A 21917-nucleotide genomic window follows, 5' to 3' on the forward strand; every position below is an offset into this window, starting at 1 on the left:
ATGTGGGGTTACAGGCATAGAGTGGGTCTGGGTGGGATGCTCTTCAAAGGGATGGTGTGGATTTGGCCAAGTGGCCTGCTTCCACACTGTAGGGATTCAATGCTTGTAGATGTCAGAAAAGGAAATGTATGCTGTTAAATTGCTTCCCTTTATTTTAACAAAAACTAAGGAGTAAAGCATTGTTACAATACCACAACTTCAGATACAAGAAAAAATGGCTTCTTAACATAGGTATCAGATGAAATAGGCTTGAACTCACCCACAGCAATCTGCTATTTCCATAAATAGTTATATGTATAGAAATTGCCACTGGGGACAGATGTGATTGACAGGGTCCTGCCACTGAATTATTTGATCTTAATGGAAGTGTTATTGGATGGAATTTCATGCTATATTACTGAAATTTCTGTATGTATCATAAGGACAAGAGCAAATGGTGTAAAGAATATAGAGAAGCTAACACGCTCCCAGTCTAGCTTTCTCATGATTATTGGCCCTGTGTTGAAACTATTACTTCAAGAAGAAGGTTCAATCTTTCAACAGCAAGTAAAAAATGCAATATACAGGGCATTAACCATTACAAGTAAATCAGGTCAACTCTACAAAATAATACCAGCATGAATCTATTACAGAGGAATAGAAAATACTTAAAGTTATATAGCACCTTACACACCCCCATCTCATCCCAAAACATATCACAACCTATGAATAACTGTTCTTTACAGAGGTCAACTTGGCAGCTAGTTTCTACACAAAGGGTCTCATAAACAGTAGCTTGAGGGATAAATCCACCCTGCTTTTCCTCTGAACTGCATGGGATCTTTTACATCCGCCTGAACAGGCAGAAAATGGGTCAATTTACTGTCTCATCTAAAAATCAGCTCTTCCACCAATGTGGAGCTCCTTCAATACTGCACTGAAATGTCAAGCTATACGAGATATCCAAGTTCTGAGGGAATGTTTGAATGCAGAATTTCCTGGCTTTAAAATGAGACTACAACTCCAGAAACACAACGACATTACTGTTGCTTCTTTCTGTTGAGAAATAGTGCAGTGCTGTCTGTATTAGAATCTGTCTCTTCATATTATCAAGAATTATTACACTTGATGTATTATAAAAGAATAGAGCTATCAGTTTGTACGTAGAAGAGAAGGATAGCACTATTTGGTATGATAATAAATTAGTAAACTAGCATCTTCTTTATATGTACTGCCACTGGAGGAATAGATTAGCCAGTATATGTTGTAGAGAGATCCAGACACCGCTGTGTATGTAGTATAGAAAGCAGCACCATCCTGACTTTTCTTTAACAATTCATAGGTGACACTGCCAAGTCTAGCACTTATGGCCCTTTGCTATCTGTCCTTTAGAACGTGGTATTCAGTTACTGAAATCTATATGGTATAGGTAAATGCACAGTGCTATTAGGGATGAAGTTAAGGATTTTGACCTCGTGACAGTGAAAATCAGTAATATTATTCCATGTCAATATGGTGTGTGACTAAGAGAAAAACGTCCATCTGGTAGCATTCCCATGTGTCTGCTGCCTCTGTCTTTGTGGTTGTAGAGGCTGCGGGTTTGGAAGATACTGCCTAAGGAGACCTGGCAAGTTGCTGAATGAATCTTGTAGATAGTACACAATACTGTTTCACTTTGTGAGATAGCTGAAGAAAAACTTATCACTCATATGTTATATGGGAACAGAACACCCTGTTTTTATTATAGAAGACAGCACATCCTGAATATATGCAGAATAATGCACCCTAGATGTATTATAGAGAATACAAGGCCCCGGTTGTATTATACACAGAAGTTTGCCCTGGATGTATAATGGAGAACTACATATATTGTACAGAATAGCCTACTCTATATCATAAAAAATAGCACAACTGGATATATTGCAGACACTAGAGCATCCTGGAATTACGAAAGTGAATAGCATACCCTGGATATTTCTTTATTCATTCATGAGATGAGGGCATCACTAACTAGGCAGCATTTATTGCCCAGAGGGAAGTTGAGTCAACCACATTGCTGTGGGTTCTGGAGTCACATGTAGGCCAGACCAGGTAAGGATGGCAGTTTCCTTCCCTGGAGGGCATTAGTGAACCAGATGGGTTTTTCCTGACAATCAGCAATGGATTCATGGTCATTTTTTTTAGATTCTTAATTCCAGATATTGATTGAAGTCAAATTCCACCATCTGCCATGGCGGAATTTGAACCTGAGTCCCCAGAACATTATCTGGGTCTCCGGATTAACAGTCCAGTGATAATACCACGAGGCCATTACCTTCCCAATATACAACAGAGACTAGCGCTCCCTATTTATTTTAGAAAGAAGAGCCACCCTGTTTATGGTTCAAAGAATAGCACACCCTGTAGAAACGTTAGGGAATAGCACAGCCTGGAAACATGTTGGAGTATAGCTTCCTCTGCATGTAGAGAATGTCTTACCCTGGATATGTTCTGGTGAATACCTGCTATGTGATAGAGAGCAGCATACCCTGGATATCCAGAACCTCATTTATGATATAGGGAATACGGTACCCCGACATAGCAAGGACTGAAGATGCTGGAGTCAGACTCGATACACTGTGGAGCTGAAGAAACACAGCAGGTCAGGCAGCATCAAGAGGAGCTGTGTTCTTCAAGCTCCACACTGAATCGAGGACCCTAACCTCGTCGTTTTATGGAGAATAGCACATTAGGTGCTGCTAAACCCTTCCATTTCCTTTATTTGCGGGAATGAGACCTTTCTTAAGAAATAGTGGTGGTTCAGTTGCTTTAATTTGCCCCAGTATTCCAGGACTGACTATTGGAAAACATCAGCTAGGGCTATCACCTCGGTGAGCTGTAGTCAGTGATCACAGATGTGTGCGGATCGAGCATGTCAGGACCGCCTGCTTGTGAGCAGGCAAAAGGATGGATTTAGATTTCGGGCCGACCTAGCTGTGGAAACAGGATTGCAGAGCAGTGCCAATGTCTTCAAGTTTGAGATGGGGGTGGGGAAAGGTGGCGGTGATGATAAACCGGATCCTTAGTAAAGGTAGCCGGGGAAAAGCAGCAGTGAATGGAGGTAGGGATGGAAGCTGCCGTGTTAACGCAGACACAGACTGTGTGTTCCTATCTCTCCTGTAATGAAAAGCCTGCGTGAGAAACTTGCTCCAGAAGCTGTAACCAGCGGGTGCGTAGGAAGTTCACCCAGAAACAGAAACAGAAACGGAAACGGAAACAGAAATTGCTAGAAAAACTCAGCAGGCCTGGCAGCATCTGTGGGGAGAAATCAGAGAAAGCGTTTCGAGTCCAGTGACCCTTGCTCAGTACTAATAGGAGCTAGGAAAAAGTTTTTTTTTCAGCATGCAGAAGATAGGGTGGGGGAGGGTGGAGGAGTAAAAGCGGCTGTTTTGGGATTTGTCCTTCCCGTTTTTTTTTTACACACTTTCCTCTCATCTCCACTCGAGTGAGAACCGGTTGTTTGAAAGCAGAGTCCAGTGAGAGAGAGTTTGACTCCGGGCATCAGCTATTGATTTAGTGTCGCGCAGGAGGTGACCAGGGATTTGGGATTTGCGTTTGCGTGAAAGTGTTTTCGACAGAGGTGTGTGGTGGGGCTGGTTGTGGGGTGGGAGGGAGGAGGAAGAGTTGAGGTGGTCTCACGCTCTCCCTTCCCATTCCCCATCAATTCCCGCCGGATCTGATTGAATTTTCATGAGTCGGGAGGCTGAGCAGACAGCTGCTGACAGTCAGTGCTGAATCGAGACTGAGCCACAAACTGGCAGCAGGAGAGGAGCGAGCAGAAGCGAGCTGGCGATGCTCTTGTCCTCAGCACCAGCTCCGAGACTCATCCAGACCCTATCATTCCGCCAATGTGCGTCTCTAAATATATACATTAGCGTACCGCCAGACAGCAGACAGTAATTCAAGGTGAAAGTGTGGGAGGAACCCGCACCAACGCTTATTTAAACACTGGATTACAGTCATTTATAAAGACAGCTTGGGAAGAGGGGAAAATGACTGACAAGTGCAGCTTGTGGAGTGCGATCTCTGCGGCAGCTTGCTGCTTCTACCGAGGTTCCTTCATGCAAGTTCAGGTAAGGAGGAAGCAACCGGGTTAGGAAATAAAAACCCACCGTGTCCCTGCAGTTTGTGTGCGCGGCCGGCACACTGATGGGATGCTGGTCCGCACACGGCGTCCTCACCCTGCATATTGCTACTTTATGAATGAGATTCTCCAGGTAAGAGTAAATCATGCCGTTCCTGCCAAACACCCGGCCTCTCTTGCTTCCCTGGACGTAGGGAAGGGAGTCTGAAATTGTTTCAGGAACCTTACTAGAATAGCAACGTATTTTTTCTTTCCCCGCAAAGTATAATGCTACAATCTCGTCACCGATACAGATATCTATTTGAATGAGCACTCGAGGATACGCTGGTGCAATTTGATGTTTTAAAGGTCTGGACAGAGAATCGCGGCTGACAGACGTTACAGTGTGGGGTGCAGATTTACACATGGACCAGTACAAAGATAACAGAGAGCAAGAGAGAGAGATATAATAATCAGAAATGGGAAGAGGTGCACAGACACAGTGTGTATAAAGGCACACACACACACACACATAATGATAAATGGAGAGATATTCAAAAGATACAGAGAAATTGCGGAGAGAGAGAGGGAGGGAGGGGTGAGCGAGGAAAAGACAGAGATGCAGACTCAAAGCTAAATAGAACCATAGTTGGTAGGATAAATGTACACACCCCAGAGAATGATAAAACTGCGCACCTATGGACACAGTCAGATATGTTGCTGGGTGGATAAGGACCAGATGTGCTCACACAATGATACAACAACAGAGAGGCTTTAGGTCTGTCCTGCATCAATGTGGATTCTTTGTGCTGATGATCCCAGGTCCTGGATGATGTAATGCAATCGCTGTGCTCCCTCGTGTCACTACTGAGCTGTGCTGGAATTTGAAATATTACCCGTGACTGATGCGCATAGTTTGAGAACAGTCCGAGGTGTTCCAACTCTCCATTCCGTACTTTGCCGCAGGCTGGTATCTGTGCACGCTATGCTGAAACACTCTTCCCTCGAGGCGCTGAGCTGCTGACACGGGTGTACACGGTTTTCAACACCGCATGGAGAGAGGGGCAGCCCGGCAAGGTTTAGCGTCGAATGTTGAAGTATGTTAAGATGGAGGGACAATGGACCTGCCAGTACCGCCAGCCTCTAAGACAGAATGATAAGACGGGAAGCTTTCCGTCAGTATAAGGGACATGGTCCCATAGACACTACAGTGACCGGTGGCCGTGCCAGTTCCAAAACATAGACATCTTTGGGGTTGGGGGCGGGGGCTGGAAGCGAAAGGGGCAGCTGCCTTTCTAGAGGGGCTTTGAAACTTTTCAGATGACGAAATGACTTCCAACCAAAACAGACAGTTTGCAGAGTTCCCTCAGTTTACTTCCCCTTGGTGCCTGTACCCAACTCCTTCAGTCTCCTTCCGAGAGGAACAGCCAGATTTCCTGCTTCCGATCGCCGGGGGAGCTGGGCACTGAATGGCCAAGGACAGAATCGCGGGCGGCAGTGACGCCCTCCCAAGTCAAATAGCCACCCATCTCCCACTTTAGGCTGACAAAACGGAGAGTGACCAACCAGCGAGTCACCGTCATCCTCAGCAAAGGAAGGAAGAATTTGTGGAGAATAGCGTGGAGCAATGCAGACGGTGCGGACTGGAGATCCGATGAGAAGTGAATGGTGGCGCTGGGCGGATTGTGTGTAAATACAGAGTTAGGCTAGGGCATGTTCAGCAGGAGGGTGTAATACAGTCATGATGTATCACAGAGTAAATAGGCTTCGCTGAGAATGAACTAACAGCACCAATGTAATATAGAGCGGTTTTTGAGGCTGACGGTGTGAGGGAGCTGGGTTATCAGACACAGGGAGAACCTATAGTGCAGGCAGAGAGCTAATCTATGCCCTGTCAGCACCAGTAACTCACACCCCATTGCTCTGTCGGCAAATCTAAACAACTTGAAAAACATTATTCAATTTGTTTTGTTAACCACCGCGGTGGTATTCTTGAATTCCCCTATTCAATCCTTAGAAGTATTTTTTCTGTAAAATCGATGTGATTTCGATACGCAATCTCTTTTTTTGCGGCTGGCTATGCGAAGGACGGTTTCTCTGCTGCAAACCGGGATGGACAGGTTGGAGCAGGTCATCTGGGCAAGGCCTGAAAAGCACGGCATTGGTCCCAGCAATCCATTCCCCGTCCGGCGGATTGAAAAATCAGGCTGTCTGCTCCGTTCAAATGTCTACTTCGCTAATCTCTCACCACCCTCTCCCCACCGTTCCAGAGACTACTGGCTCTGTCTGGGGAATGTTCAATGCCTCATTATTATTACGTCTTTGACAGTGTCAGCTTCAGGTGATGCCCACTCGGCCGACTTCCATTACTACTTTTCCAGAGAGCAACGACCTCCTCCAACCCACCAGCATTACAGCTAGTTCTATCTCCTCCTGTTTCATCCCACATTTAAAATCCAATCACATCACACAGGCCGGAAATTGAACCTGATTTGAGGTTGGGGTTTCCTCACAGGCAATACATTTACAAACTGAATCACGGTGGGAGTTTGAAGTTGTAGAGCAAAATAATAAGCGCATTTTTCAACACTTCCTTTCTAAACGTGCTTTCTACCATCCACATTGCCAGTCTGGAAAGGAGCATTCTCCCATTTATTGTTCAGATCCTGAAACTCAGGATTATGAAACCCTAAAAACCTCGATCATGGGACCGGGGTTCACTGCAGAGTCCTGCAGAAAATGCAGGCCTTGTCCATGGGTCTCCACTCCGCCTTTCTCCACCTCTGTCAAGCCACCTTGCTGTATCTTCATCTCGGCTCTCCCTCTGCATACCCACCGAGATTCAGGTTTCAATGTCTCAAGAGTTGGGCTATTGAAGATACATCGACATTATTCAATGATATTTTATCAGCAACGCGAATAATGAACACATCTGCAATCTATCGAAAGTTATCCTTTCAATGTAGAGATTCAATTGGGCAAAGCAACAGTTAAATCCAGGTGAAGAGAATTCATTTTAAATATGGAGCTGTGTGTGGAATTTTTACGGCCACTTACCGTCCCAATGCATAGATGGTTTCAAATCAGCTGTAGGAATATTATAGTGTGTAGTTCAACAAATCAGGAATACAATGTGTTGGAGCCTACGTGAAAAGGGATTATCTATAATTTTGCAGATTTGTTCAGTAATTCACACCATTTCTATTCTGATGCTCTGAAAATGAAAATGAAAAGAGCAGCGAAGGAACTTTCACTTAAAAGTTGTGTAGAGGTGGCCAGTTTCACTTTAATGCATTCACAAAACACCCCTTTGTCTTCTTTTTATAGAGGCTTATACTTGTTATTATAACAAGATTAATCATCACTGATGACATAGAGGATGGAGAAATAGCGTTTGCACCTTAATCAATAAGTTATTTCTATTCTAACATGACCATAAAACCTTCAACGATCTCAAGTTATTTATTATTTAATGTAAGAAAAATTCTGTGATTTACACCAATGAAGAGAGATTTTGTCGAACTGTTGAATTTCTTGACACATAGTTTAATTAGTTTTCTTTTTAAAGGGCAGACCACAGGATCAGGTGATTAACTGAAGCAGATGTGTGTTTAAACTTGCGAGTGATGATCTGGAATGGGCTGCTTGAAAGGGTCTGGGAAACCGGTTCAATATTAGTTTTCCAAAGGAAATGAGGTGGATCAATACTTTATGGACAGAAAGTTGCAAGGCGATTGGGGTGAACAGGGGAGAGGGACTAATTGCATGGCTCCTCAAAGAACTGCCGTGAAGAAAAATCTATGGTGGGGTGAACTCTTTCTCCATTTTGCAGCCCTTTTTGTGAACAAGTTACCCCTACCACTACAGGCACCGAACAACCGCCACACCCCCTCCCCCATAGCCGTTCAGTGATTAATACAGTGAAGCTGACACTGTTTCTGGGTATCAGCTCATTTAATTTACCCTAAGTGCTGTGATGAGTTAGTGTGAGCGCACCCAAAATCTGAGAGGCTGATGTTTTTCCATTACATTTTAACATGGAACTGGGTCCAGAGAGCAATTCGAAAGACAAAATAGCAAAACAAGATAGGGGTATAGATGATGAACGTTAATGAGACTTCGAGCCGCCTGTTTTTGTCTTCTAATTGTTACAGACATTTTTTTATCTGTACAAACTGCATGAGAAATTAGAGGTAGCGAGAACACGTTTTGCTGTTGGAGTGACATTTCAGCTCAGAGCAAGCAGCTGTGCTCTGCTGTGAGGCCAATGACGGCCTCTCCTTTGTGGTCCACGGTTACATCATTGCTGGCCAATGACAGGGCTGTTTGATGACATCCAGAGAAAAAGACAGAGAGAGAGAGAGAGAGAGAGTCCTGAACACGTTCACCATCAATCTGCAGCCTCTCGCCTCTCTGCTTTTTCCCCCCCTGGATTCCAGGCTCAAAGCGTCCATTTGTCTTCCTGCATCCATTCAAATAAAATCAAAATACTGCTGGAAATCTGAAACGAACACACAGGAGAAACTCAGCAGGTACGGCAGCGTCTGGGAAGAGAGAAATACGTTTCGAGTCCGGTATGACCCTTCAGAAGGAACTCTGCACGAGTTCTGTTATCTCACTTTCTCTCTACACAGATGGGGCCAGACCTGCTGAGTTTTTTTTTGTTTTCAGGCACTCTGTCATACTTCTTCCAGAATCCGTTCGAGTCGCCTCTCCCTTTTCCGTCTGTGAAAACAGCTGGCGTGTACTAATCGACTGTGGCGGGCATCACGTTTGAAATCAAGCCAACTGTTACTGGCATACGGGCATGTACAGAATAATCAATAAACCTGCAGTGAGTTACAGATTGGAAACGAAGCGAATCCTTCATATGGTTCATACAGAGTATTGGATTCCTTGGTTTACAACTGTTAGGGCCATCTAATTAGATTGCTATCTTGAACCTATTCCAGATTAAAAATATATTTCTATATACTAAAGTCTGATGGGATGCAATTTAATTTAGACTTATTTTATTGCCAGCCAGAGACTTATATCGCAGTGCTGCTTGCACACCCACTCGCTGTTGAATGATGTCATTTGGGCAGCCTGATCAATTGCCGTTACGTCAGGGCTGGAGATTTATAAAGAAATTACATCCAATTCATTACCCGGAAATTCGTCTTCCCGGACGTGTTAAATCTGGTTAATCATCCTCACCGATATTTACGACACTTTTCAGCTGCAAATACAAACGGTGGTGAGATTGTGGTTGTGAGCTCATCTGATCTCAAGCATCAGTTATATTAATGAGTAGGCACCGTGGTGTTGACAGGGGCAGCTGCTTCAGTGGACTGGTTGGTGGTAGGTGCTGGCTGCCTATTATATACTCCCGTGCCCATGCACACTGGCAATGCAGTTTTAATCTCTTTGTCTGTGCACCCTCCCACGCCCATCTCAACCACCTCCAGCACCTTTTCAAACAGTGCCTTTCAAATATAATGTCCAATGGTGCTGTTTCTTCGTTTGTTTCCAGACTCATTTTAGGTCCTATTCAATGCAAGGCTTCATCCTTGGCTTGTCCATAGCCCTCTCACCCCTTAAAACAGAAAGTTAAGAACTTAAATCCCATTTCAGATAATTAATTCTATCACACAGACTGACATTTCTGTGCAGTACCGAGGAAGTGCAGCACTATTGGCATCTTCCGGACAAGATGTTAAAATGTTGCTGGGCATAAAGGATCGAAAGACACTATTCACAGAACAGCAGAGGACTTCTCAGGTGAATATATCACCCGAACAACAAAATAAACAGATGTCCAGGTTGTTTGTGTGAGCTTGAAGCACTTTTTTTAACTATAACAGAGACTTCACTTTAAAGATAGGTCATCGGTTGTAAAGTAAATAAGCTGTAGTTTTGAAAAGTAGTTAACAAATGCAAATTTTTCTTCTGTTGAGGTGGGGGTATAAGGGGACATGTGGTCAAAACCTTTTAGAAACAGAGTCAGAAAACTCTTGCTATCCACCTGTGAGTTACATCTGCTGTTTCTTCCTCTAAATGAGGGCAGGCAGGGACATACTGGTAATGTCTCTGGGCTAGCATTGTAGACTCTTAGGCTAATGTTCTGGGAACAGATAGAGAGAAGATGGCTTCGTGGTATTATTGCTGGACACAGATAATGTTGCGGTGACCTGGATTTGAGTTAGGCCATGGCAGAATTTTTTAAAAAACTGGAATTAAGTGTCCAATTCTGACCTTGAACCCATTATCAATTAGCAGGGAAAATCCATCTGTTTCACTAATGTCCTCCAGGGAAGGAAACTGCCACCTTTACCCGGTCTGACCTATGTGTGACTCCAGACCCACAGCAATGTGGTTGACTCCTAACTGTCCTCAACCTGTGAATTTTTATTTTTTAAAAGGTTTTAAATCCCACCATTACAGATGGTGAAATATTAATTCCACAAAAAAACGCAGCCTGTAAACATTGTTGTAAAAAACAGTTTAGTTCACTAATGTCTTTCAGGGAGGGAAATCTGCTATCTGGCCTATACATAATTCCAGACCCAGTAATGTGATGTAAATAATAAATGTTGGCCTAGCCAGGGACATCTACAACCCAGGAATGAATTTTAAAATAATGGAAAGGAACCTGTTAATAGATACCCTGCTTCTATAAAATTAATGCTGAGTGGGGGTTGCGTGCATCTCATAAAAGATAATTGGAGTTGGCCTCTGATCCCATTAGCTGTTCCATCTCAGGATGATTAGGGTTAGATGCAACAGCAGAATGCCACAGCTAGAAAATCAGGTCTGTCAGCTGTTTCCCTGTTGCTGCTTTGGTCAATAATAATCTGTCCAGGTTCCAGTCAACCACTTGGGGAGCTGTGCAAAGGTTGTTTGTATTAGTTAGAATAGGTTGTAACCTTCATTTCAGGCAGTGCAGGGACTGAGAAAAGCTAAGCATACTTTCTCCTTTTGTAAATAAAATTGTTTTCTTGAGCAGATTGTTTTCAGTTTACAAATGTGATGTGGCGAATTGTGCTTACAAATCTGAAATTGTTTTTTACTTACAAATGTCAGGGTTCTGACTCTGAAAATTTCTATCTTTTGTCATTATTTTGGAATTCAGGATTTTCGAAGAAGCTTAGGGAATGAATAGCCTTAATATTCCAATGTTCCTGGATATGGGTGAAGACAAGGTTGCGTTTGGCTTAATGCACCTCACCCTGGACCAATCCTTGCAGATCTCCACTGATACCATCTTTCCAAGCCAAAAAAAAGACTTTTTCATCCTGATGGTCTCATGATTGTCATAGGCTAAACACCAACATGAAAGTTTCCCATTTGCATGAAGTAACAGAGATTGCAGAATACCCAAAGAACTGTCTCCCAGCAAATATTAGTGCCTTAAGGAAAGTGAAGAAAGTTGTATTCATTCACCAGACCAGTTCAGTTAGACTCTCAGATGCTTGAAACGTCTTCATCTCAGGTTGTGGAAGGCTGACATGTGTGCTTGCTCCATGCATTTGCATTGTTAAAACTGCCTGTGTATCCCAAGGCAAGGTAACAGCTCAAGATTCTCATTGTAACTACAGGTCTCTCAGTTCTAATATTGCCCAAACTACATCACTCTGATAATAAAACTATTGGTACTAGCAGTGCTTAATTCATAAGGAATCTGCTATAGATAGGTTCGGTGAGTGGGCAAAAATCCTGGCAGATGGAGTTTAGTGTAGGAAATTGTGAAGCCACACTCTTCGGGAGGAAGCATCAAAAAACAGGCTATTATTTGAATGTAGAGAGATTCCCAAAAAAAAAGGGATCTGGGAGTTCTTGTGCATGAAACACAAAACCTTAGCATGGAAGTACATCAAGTAATCATGAAGGTAAATGGAATTTCTGTGTTTATTGCTTGGGGGCTGGGGGTCAAAAATAGGAAACTGGTTAGAAGTGTTGGTGAGGCTGCACCAGAGTACTGTCAACAGTTTAGGTCTCCATATTTAAGAAAGGTCACACTGGCATTGGAGGCAGTTCAGTAGAGATTTATTAGGCTGATATCTGGGATGGAAGGGTTAGCTTATTAAGAATGACTAAACAGGTTAGGCTTTTAATAATAAGATTTTAGAAGAATGAGAGTTGATCTTATTGAAACATTCAAGATTCTGAGAGGGTTTCACAGGGTAGATGTTGAGAAATTCTTTTCATAAGTGGTGGAATCTCAAACTGAGGACATAGTTACAGAATAAGGGGACACACATTTAAAACAGAAGGAATTTCTTCTTCTAGAGGGTAAGGAACGTCTGGAATTCTCTGCCCCAAAAGGTTGTGGAGGCTAGATCATCAAAAATAATTAGAGAGGAGATGAAATATCACAGAGTTGAAGGCTGTGATGAGCTGACAATGAAAGAAGAGTCGAGGTTTGGGGCAGATCAGCTATGATTATGCTGAATGGCAGGCAGTTTTGAGGGGCTGAATAGCCCACTGCTGTTTTCAATGTTGTAATGAAATAGTAACTCCTTTTTGCCTTGCCACTAAACTCCCCTCTCCAACAACCTTTCTTAAAATATGAATCATGAAAATCATAGCTAACCGAAACATTTTCACCATATCCTTTGCTAAGACCAGCATGGACCAGAGGCCAACTTTACATCTGTTTGCACATTGGGTGCATTTACTCACAGTTACGGCAGTGTATTCTTTGGCTTTTGTATGTTTCTCTGTTGCTACCTCTGAAATTTTAAGAGACTGTTATTTACTCAGATTATTTGTCCACAGTTTTGAAATTGGTGCTGGTTTTGTAAGATATTATCATGATTTAATTAAGAGCTGACAGGTTATTTGTTTGTTAAATAGAACAACATACTGTGCCAAAAGTGATTCATCGAACATACTGTGTGTGTTGCACTTGAAAACTACTTCTACATATTTCATAGACTGCGGTTGATTGTGATGTTACTATGGTAACTGCATCCTTCATCACCCTCGTTTCAAAGCCTAGCAATTTCAGATGTGAGCTTTTGTTTCCAATCCTGGGTCAAAAATATTTTTATTGCTGCATATCATCAATATTCTAAAGGCAGGAGAGTGTATTCACCCAGGGGTAGTGGAGGGGTCTTGTATATGGATCAATGGACTATTGAATAGACCAAGTGATCAGCCTGTAAGATTTGAACTAAAACTCAATTTTCAGCCTAAGGGTCACAGCATGGATTACTGAAAAGACAGGCAGTACCAGAATTGAGAGTTTGGTCATAAATAAAAGAACAGAGCAGTTTACTACTTTGTCAGTGAGTCAGAAGTGATGCAGCAAAAACAGTTCCCGTAAACTTCTTCCACAAGAAGCATTTTGTTAACAATGTACTGGTTTTGCATTATTGATTTAAGTGCAACTCACTGCATTAGGAGAGCGAGGTGAGGAATTTTTTTTTGTTCATTTGTAATACAAATTGCAAGTGTTGGAAATGCTGTATTTTTGCTCATTCTTACTGACCACTCTCACATAAGTGCCCACATCCACTGTTTTGTTGCAACTCAGTGTTTTTGCTGCCATTCCCCTGTGGCACTTCACCATATCTCAGTGTTGTAGACTCCCTACCCTCAACAACACTGCAACCTAGATGACCGAAAAATGACAGATCTGTAGAAGATCCAATAGGAAGGTTAGTTTGCCCAGTTCAAATGACATCCTCTGAACTGACATTAAGATCACAGTTAAAATTTAATGGTTCAGAACTCTGGCTACCGTTTAGTAAAGAAAAATCCCCCTCATTCACAACCTGGTGCCAGGACGTTGTACAGGAAGTTGGTGAGGCCACTTTTAGATTACTATGTACAGCTCTGGTTGCCCTGCTATAGGAAGGATATTATCAAATTGAAGAGGGTTCAGAAGTGATTTATCAGAATGCTGCTGAGTTTGGCAGGTTTGAGCTAGAGGAGAGGCTGGATAGGCTGGGACTTTTTCACTGCACATGAGGGGCATAGTTAAGGTAAATAGCAAAGTTCTTATTTCCCCTAGGGTTAGGGAGTTCAAAACCAGGGGCATATTTTTAAGGTGAAAGGAAAAAGATGTAAAAGGGACCTGATGGGAAACATTTTCACACAGGGGGTGGTTCATATGTGGAATAAACTGCCAGCAGAAGTGGTAGATGCATGTGCAGTTACTACAATTAAAAGACATTTGTACAGGTACTTGAATAGGAAAGGTTTAAAGGGATATGGGCCAAACGCAGGCGAGTGGGACTAGTTTAGTTTGGGAAAATTGTTTGGCATGGACATGTTGCACAGAAGGGTCTGTTTCCATGCTGAATGACTCCATGATTCTATAAATAGTGGCAATGGAGGTTAGAATAGTGTGGTATGTACAATGATTAAAGAATGGTTGAGGACAGGTTTATAGAATGTTAAGTGGAAAATGGTGGTGGGGAGCCTTCAACAGTAGATATGACGTTGCCATGACGTAACTTTGCATGGTTAATAACCTCACTGTGTAAGGCTCACACATGAAGAAAGTTGATTGGTTAAGGGACACGAGGATTATTAACACTAAGGAAAGCTGTCCTTAGATTTAACTCCAGTTTGCAACTTGTGTCTGACTATGGATTACAGTCCATTTTTAAGATAATTAAAAATACGAGTAGGAGTAGATTATTTGTCCCTGCCCCTGCTCCACTATTCGATAAAATTATGGTGCTGAATTGATTGTAACCTTAATTCTACTTTCCTATCTGTCCTCTTCAACACTTAACTTCATTTTAAAAAATATATCTGCCACAAGGTCAGTATTTTGAATGACCCAGACTCTCCTGATCTCTGGGGAAGAGAGTTTCATAGATTAACAACTCTTGGAGAAAAGAAATTCTTCCTCATTTAAAATGGTAGATCTCTTCATTTTAAACTTTGCCCATTATTCTAAATTCCCCCAGAAAAAGAAACATCCTCTCAGCATGTGTCAGAATTCAATACGTTTCAATAAGATACCTCTCATTCTTCTAACTTTCACTGAGTATAGGCCTGATCTGCTTAACCATTCCTTATAAAACCTGTTCAATCTCAGGAATCAATCTATTGAACCTTCTCTGAACTGTTTTCAATGCAAGTACATTCCTCCTAAGGTAAGGAGAAGAAAACTGTCCATGATATTCTAGGTGTTGTTGTTCCAGTGCCCTGTAGGGCTACTGACTAACAGCATGCAGATGTGTGCATACAAAGAAGCCTTAATACAAACCATTATTGATGCATTCACCAGGGCATATGAGCAAATGAGCCTCGGATTAAACATCCAGAAAACAAAGGTTCTTTCCCAGCCTGCTTTTGCCACACAACATTGGCCCATTACGATCAAAATCCACACATGCCCCTTGACAATATGATTCATTCCCAGACCCCAGGAGCCTCCCCTCAATATAAAGAGACATTGAGGATGAAATCCTGCCTTGACTCTAATGCACAAGTGCTGCTTTGGACATTGATGAACAGAATGTTGGAAGTCTGAGATCTCAAACCCAGCACCAAACTCATGATCTACAAAGCAGCTGTGATCCCCACCCTTCTGCATGCATCAGAAACAGTGACCAAGTACAGCAGTCACCTCAAATCTCTGCAGAGTTATCACCAGTGCTCCCTTCACAAAATCCTGCAAATCCACTGGCAGAATAGGCTAATCAATGTAAGTGTTGTCTCCCAGACCAATATCCCCATTGTTGAACTACTGGTCATTCCTGAGCAACCATGATGGTCAGACCACATTTTCTGCATACCCATCACAGAAGTCTTTAATCAAATGCTCTACTCTGAGTTCTGCAATGGTAAACAGAGGAAATGCTCCAAGAAAACCCTGAAAGGCTCCTTGCATAAATACATCATCCCCGCCAACATATGGGAACTGCTCGCCCTAGAATGCATAAACTGGAGAAGAAGCATCTGCAAAGATGCCCAAGTCTTCAAGTATCACTGAGCGGAGCATGTGGAGGCCAAGTGCAAGCAGCAGAGTGTGCAGAATTCAGAATGTTGAATGCATCTGCTCTTCAAGTACCATCTGCCCCACTTGTGGCAGTGTCTGCAGCTTCAGGATTGACTTTCCAGCTACTGCAGAGCTGACCTCCCCTGGAAAGGAAATAAGTAAGTCATTCTTGATCCTGGGAGACTGCCAAAGAAGAAGAATAGCTGCAGCAAGATGTCCCTACATTTATACTCTATCCGTCTTGCAATAAAGGCCAACATTCCATCTGTCATTCTAATTATGTGTTATATCTGCTTTAAGAGCTAGCTTTTTGTGATATGTTTATGTACAAGGACACTCAGGTCACTATATACTGCAGCATTCTGCATTTCTTGTTAAAATTTCCCACGTTATATTCCATTTGCTGAGTTTTTGCAACTCATTTAACTTTCCTATATCTCTTTGCATACTCTTTGTATCTACCTCACAACTTGATCTCCTACCTGAGTTTAAAATTTGTGACAGCAGTCATTCTCGTCTTCCAGGTCACTAAAATACTTAGTAAATAGTTGAGCCCCCATGTGGCACTCTACTGGCTACAGCTTGCTAACCTGAAAAATGACCCATTTATATCAACACTTTCTTCTCAGTCAGCCAATTGTCTATTCATGCTAATATATCACTTCAACAAATTCTTAATTGGTGCAGTAATCTTGCACATGGTGACTTCTAAAATGTCTTCCGGAAATCCAAATATACTGCATCCACTGGTTTCCCTTTTATCCATGCTGCTTGCTACACTCTCAAAGAACTCTAATAAATTTGTTAAACTGATTTAATTTTCAAAAAGCCATGTTGATTCTTCTGCCTGATCATATTATGATTTTATAAATGCTCTGCACTCCTTTTTTTAAGAATGGATTGTAGGATTTTTCAAAAAGATGTTAAACTAACAGGCCAATAGTTTCCCGCTTTTTCTCCATTTTTTCTTGGTTTTTCCATTTGTGGCTTTCCAATCCATGAGTAATTTTCCAGAATCTAGGAATTTTTGAAAGATTAACACCAATGCATTCATCATCTCTGTAACAACTTCATTCAAGATCCTAGGGTGCAAGCTATTTACAAGATGCACTGCAGAAATTACAAAGGCTCCTTAAACTGCACCTTTCAAACAGCAACCATCATCATCTAGAAGGACAAGGGTGACAGATACATGGAAGCACCCTGTAAGTTCCCTCCAAGTGACTTGGAAATATATTGCAATTCCTTAAGTGTCGGTTATAATCTTGGAATATTCTCTTCAATGGCATTGTGGGTCAACCTACACCACATGGACTGCAGTGGTTCAAGAAGGCAGCTCACCACCACCTGCTCGGGGCAAATGGGGCAAGGTCAATAATGCCAGTGATGCCCACATCCCTTTGAAGAATTAAAACAATAGGGTCCAGGAAACATGTCAACCTTTGGCTGCCTAAGATTTTTTCTTTGGTGCTTGCAATTGATCTAAATTTCTCTCTCTTTTCTTTTGTGCATTTCTGCTATCCTTGGAATGTTTTGTCTCCTTCTGTGAAGACAGATCTAAATTACTTGTTCAAAATCTGTCATCTCCTTGTTTCTCTTCTTAACTCCCAGTCTAACCTTCCAGAGGATCACACTCACTTGCATTGTGCTTTTTTATCCTTTTTCACTACTTGTTTTTACGGTTTTTATAATCATAGCTTTCTCTCATATTCCAATGTTTTTTCCTTTTACTTTTTTTAGTCATCCTTATGTATTTTTCTCAATCTTCTGGCATGTCATATGCTAAGATATCAGGGTTTTTCAGCAAGAAGGGTAAGACCCGAAACATTGACCTCCTTTCCTCCAGTTGGTGCCTAGCTTGCTGTGCTCTTCTAGCCTCCTGTTTGTCTACCTTGAAATAGAACCAGACATCCTCCCAGAGAAACTAAAGGGATCCTTCAACTTTCCAGTGATGTTCAACCTCACTCCTGCCCTTTTTATAAAAGATGCTGAGTATGTGGACCCCTGCCCTGTGTGTACAGGTCAGCAGGTGCAATGCAAATACTGCAAGTCACAAGGGACTGATTGCATTACACTAACTTCCGGCTACTGTCGATATTCCTCAGAGATAATGGGAACTGCAGATGCTGGAGATTCCAAGATAATAAAATGTGAGGCTGGATGAACACAGCAGGCCAAGCAGCATCTCAGGAGCACAAAAGCTGACGTTTCGGGCCTAGACCCTTCATCAGAGAGGGGGATGGGGGGAGGGAACTGTCGATATTCCTCACTCCGTGTGCATCTCTTTCTCTCACACACATTCATACGTATGAAACACACACGCACGCACGTGGATTAGTCCATTTCTACCACGGCAACAAATTCATCAATTTCCATAATTTAATATATTACTGCATCCAAGAATCGCCATTCGGTCTTAGCGCATCCGACTTCCTCCCCACTCTAATTTATTGAAATAATCACAGCATCAAAGCATTTTTTTCTCTGCCTGCTATCTTAATATCAATGCATTTTACTGGGGGTGGTGAAGGTGAGCTGTATAATGCGGGGACAAAGCGGCTTGCTGAAGGCTTGCGGTGAAACGCATTGTGAAGAGACGCAACGGAACCAGACATTACCTCATCCTCCTGCAGCCCCCAGGCACCGAGTGGCGGGGGAGGGGAAAGGCGGAGAGAGCTGCAAGAACCCAGCCTGTGTCCGGTGCCTGAGTATTAGTAAAACCTCATCTTATTCATTCGTTTTGATTAATATTCTGGGCAGCATCAAACACAAAGAATGTATCTTGTTAAAGCATTTGCTGCCCCACCTATTCTCTTAATTTATACTTAATTAAAATATTCCTTCGATATTGCTGCTACCAGGATGACAAAGGAGCAATGTAAAAATTACCCATGAACTGATGGTTGCGCTTGTTGTATTTAAAATGTGTTTTACTTGCTAAATGGCATGATTTTAAAGGTGTCTAATGGCTCTGATTGCCACCCTGGAGTCGGTGGGGGAAGGTAAGCCATGGAAGAGGAGGTTTAAGATTTTATATAAACACGCCACTGTTAGACCATTGCAAATGATAACCACTCTTCCCTGCCACCACCCAGTCTCATCTCTAAATTCTTCCTCCCCAGAATGTATTTGTCTTCTCGAAAAAGACAGCAGGATTCTAGGAAATCCTAGCTGATAAAGTGATTCATTTGTGGGACAGCATGGGCCTTGGAATTTCTGCCAGTATCTGATCACTCCATCACCATTCCTCCCCCTTGTCAAGTGACCTCCAGTCCCCATTATGTTTCCCATTAAGACATTGCTTAGTTTTCTGGCCTTTCCCATTAGACACATGTTTTCTTTAGGCCAATCTATCCCTCAGCCCCGAGGAGTTGCCTATTGTCCATTCTTTCAGCCTGGCATTCTTTCAATTGTCTTTGCCAATATTTATCCTCCAAGTGACATCATTCAAAAACAGATAATGAGATCATTGTTTCATTGCTGTTTGGGAGAGTGACGGGGGAACCTTGCTCTGCACAAATTGGCTGCCTCATTTCCCCACACAAGTGACTGCACTTCAAAAGTACTTCGTTGGCTGCAAAGCATTTTGGCACATGTTGATGTTGTGAAATGTGCTACACAAATACAAGTACTTTCCATCAATACCATTTTCAGCATGCTGCGGAAGAGTGTTTGCTTGCTGTTAAATATACTTTTAAAGAAAATGTAGGGAAATAATGAAAGAACAACATTCCTCTATACATTTAATTGAGACAGGTGCTGTTCTCACATCCCATATGTTACCAGTGGATATGAATTAGAACTGTGTTTTATAATGAATGGCTGAATTGAAAACACTCATCATTAACTGGGACATGTAATTATCAGACATTGGCTATTGTTTTGTGTTCTTTCTAATCCTGAAGAGCAATGGGAGAAGTTAACTGATAAACAATTAATTAGAGTATAGTATTAAACACTCCAGGAAAATTAAAATGAGTAACTGGGTTCAAGAAGATGGATTTTATTAGCAGGAAAATATTAGATGCTGATCTGTTCAAACTGCAGCATTCAGAAGGGATTGTAGGGGGCATTACTTAACTTGCTGTTTGGGGTTCAAGGGTCACAGTTCAGCCCTGTTGTACAGGCTCACAGTCTGTGTCACTGATGATGAATCAGCTGTCTTAGAGGGAACCCCACATAACAAATGATACATTCAACAGGCCAAGCACAGGTCTGGTATCCAGCTGTTCACCTTGTAAATTGTGATACAAATGCCCTAATAAAACTAAGATAAGAGTTCATTTCCCCAAGGAGGCATTTTAAGACACAGAACTGCTTCTATTTGCCCAGTTTACACTAATACAAGCTTTGGATCAATCCTGCATAATGCTTAGCTGTCCAAAGTCTTGATTTTATGATAGGATACACTATACAGGATGAAACATCAGTCCATGTTCACCCCAAACTTCAGAATATGAGAGCTGAGCCTCAGAATTCACAGAAGATTGTGGCTGTGTATTTCCCTTTTATCTGCCCTCACAATGCAAATAGGGGAGATCCCAGAGCCTTGAAAATCACTTGTAACATCAGGCATTTCTGCATTGTTTGCAACCCAGACTAATACCACCAAGATCCCCCAAATGTGGCCTTGTACATTTCTCTGTTATAAGGTTGCTGGGAAGATTATATTTTAATAAGGCAATATACACGTACACAGTGCACTTGATATGCTTCAAATGTCCACTGCTGCTTCACAGGAATTTAATCACACAAAATTAGATGAGAACGAGCCAAAGAAAGAGATATTAGGACAGGTGACAAAAAGCTTGGTCAAAGAGACAGCCTTTAAGCAGCATCTTAAAAATGGGAAAAGAGTTGGAGGCAATAAGGTTTAGGATGGGAATTCCAGAGTTTTGGATCCAGATGGCTGAAGGCGCAGCCACTAATAATGGGCCAAAGGAGGTGGAGTATGCGTAAGAAGTCAAGTTGGAGGAAGGCAAAATTCTTAGGGAATTGTGGGGCTGGAAGTGGTCACAGATATGGGAAGGTGCGGAATTGAAACGAGAGGATGAGAATTTTAAAACCAACATAGCTGCTTTGACATTAATCCTGGATATTCTACATTTTACAATGTATACAGCCTAATTTCAGAGTGTATTTCCTTAATTCTGGGTCTGACTTATGCGTAGAAATAGTTCACTGCTCAGTTTTCGTGGTGTGGACAATATTTATACTGGAGGACTAGTGTAATCAGTCCAAAGAATTTTAAATCTGTTTCCTCACCCTGCCCCAGGTTTTGCCTATTTTCTCTACTTCTCGTTCAAAAGTGAGGAAGTTGGTGTATAACATTGTTTCAGAGATCGTAGGTTCATAATTTTCTGAAGAAGGGTCTAGGCCCAAACTATCAGCTTTCCTGCTCCTCTGATGCTGCTTGGCCTGCTGTGTTCATCCAGCTCTGCACCTTGTTATCTCTGATGTAGAACATTGACAAGTTTGTGGAATAGACATAGACAAAGATAAATAAGCAAATTAAATAAGCAAAGGTGATGTGAGGAAAATCTTTTTCATGCAGCAAGTGGTTAGGATTTGGAATGTGTTGCCTGAGACTGTGGTGGAGTCAGGTTCAAACAAGGCACTCACAAGGAAATTGGATTTGAACCTGAAAAGGAAAATTTGCAAGGTTATCGGGAGAAGGCAGGGAAGTGTCATTTGGCGAATTTGGTGCAGACGTTACAGCCAAATGGCCTCCTATACAGTAACTATTTTATGATTCTGTGAAGAACCAAATGAGCTGGTTTGACAGCTGTAGTAAATTTGGCAGGAGTGCCTCTCAGATATTTAGAGTAAAGTGGAGTGATGAGGCCTCCTCTGAGGGATGGTACTTTGCTTTACTTGCTGACTACACTACAA

At 42.2% G+C, this 21917-nt stretch overlaps 1 protein-coding gene across 7 annotated transcripts in view; it reads left to right on the forward strand.

Annotated features, from left to right (window-relative positions):
• LOC125465457 (SH2 domain-containing protein 3C-like) overlaps positions 1–21917 on the forward strand; it is a 160637-nt gene that overhangs the window by 111195 nt on the left and 27525 nt on the right. Inside the window, exon 1 of one of the 7 annotated variants that reach the window (XM_048559009.2) lies at positions 3472–4091. The exons of 5 other annotated variants lie outside the window; for them this stretch is intronic. In XM_048559009.2, coding sequence (XP_048414966.1) covers positions 4011–4091 — 81 coding nt within the window. In that variant the 5' untranslated portion in view covers positions 3472–4010. Of the gene's footprint in view, positions 1–3471; positions 4092–5410; positions 5718–21917 lie in introns of those variants that run through there. One more of the 7 variants, XM_048559011.2, reaches the window with a different exon arrangement.

This window comes from Stegostoma tigrinum, chromosome 29 (genome assembly GCF_030684315.1).
Source record: "Stegostoma tigrinum isolate sSteTig4 chromosome 29, sSteTig4.hap1, whole genome shotgun sequence".
Lineage (NCBI taxonomy): Eukaryota > Metazoa > Chordata > Chondrichthyes > Orectolobiformes > Stegostomatidae > Stegostoma > Stegostoma tigrinum.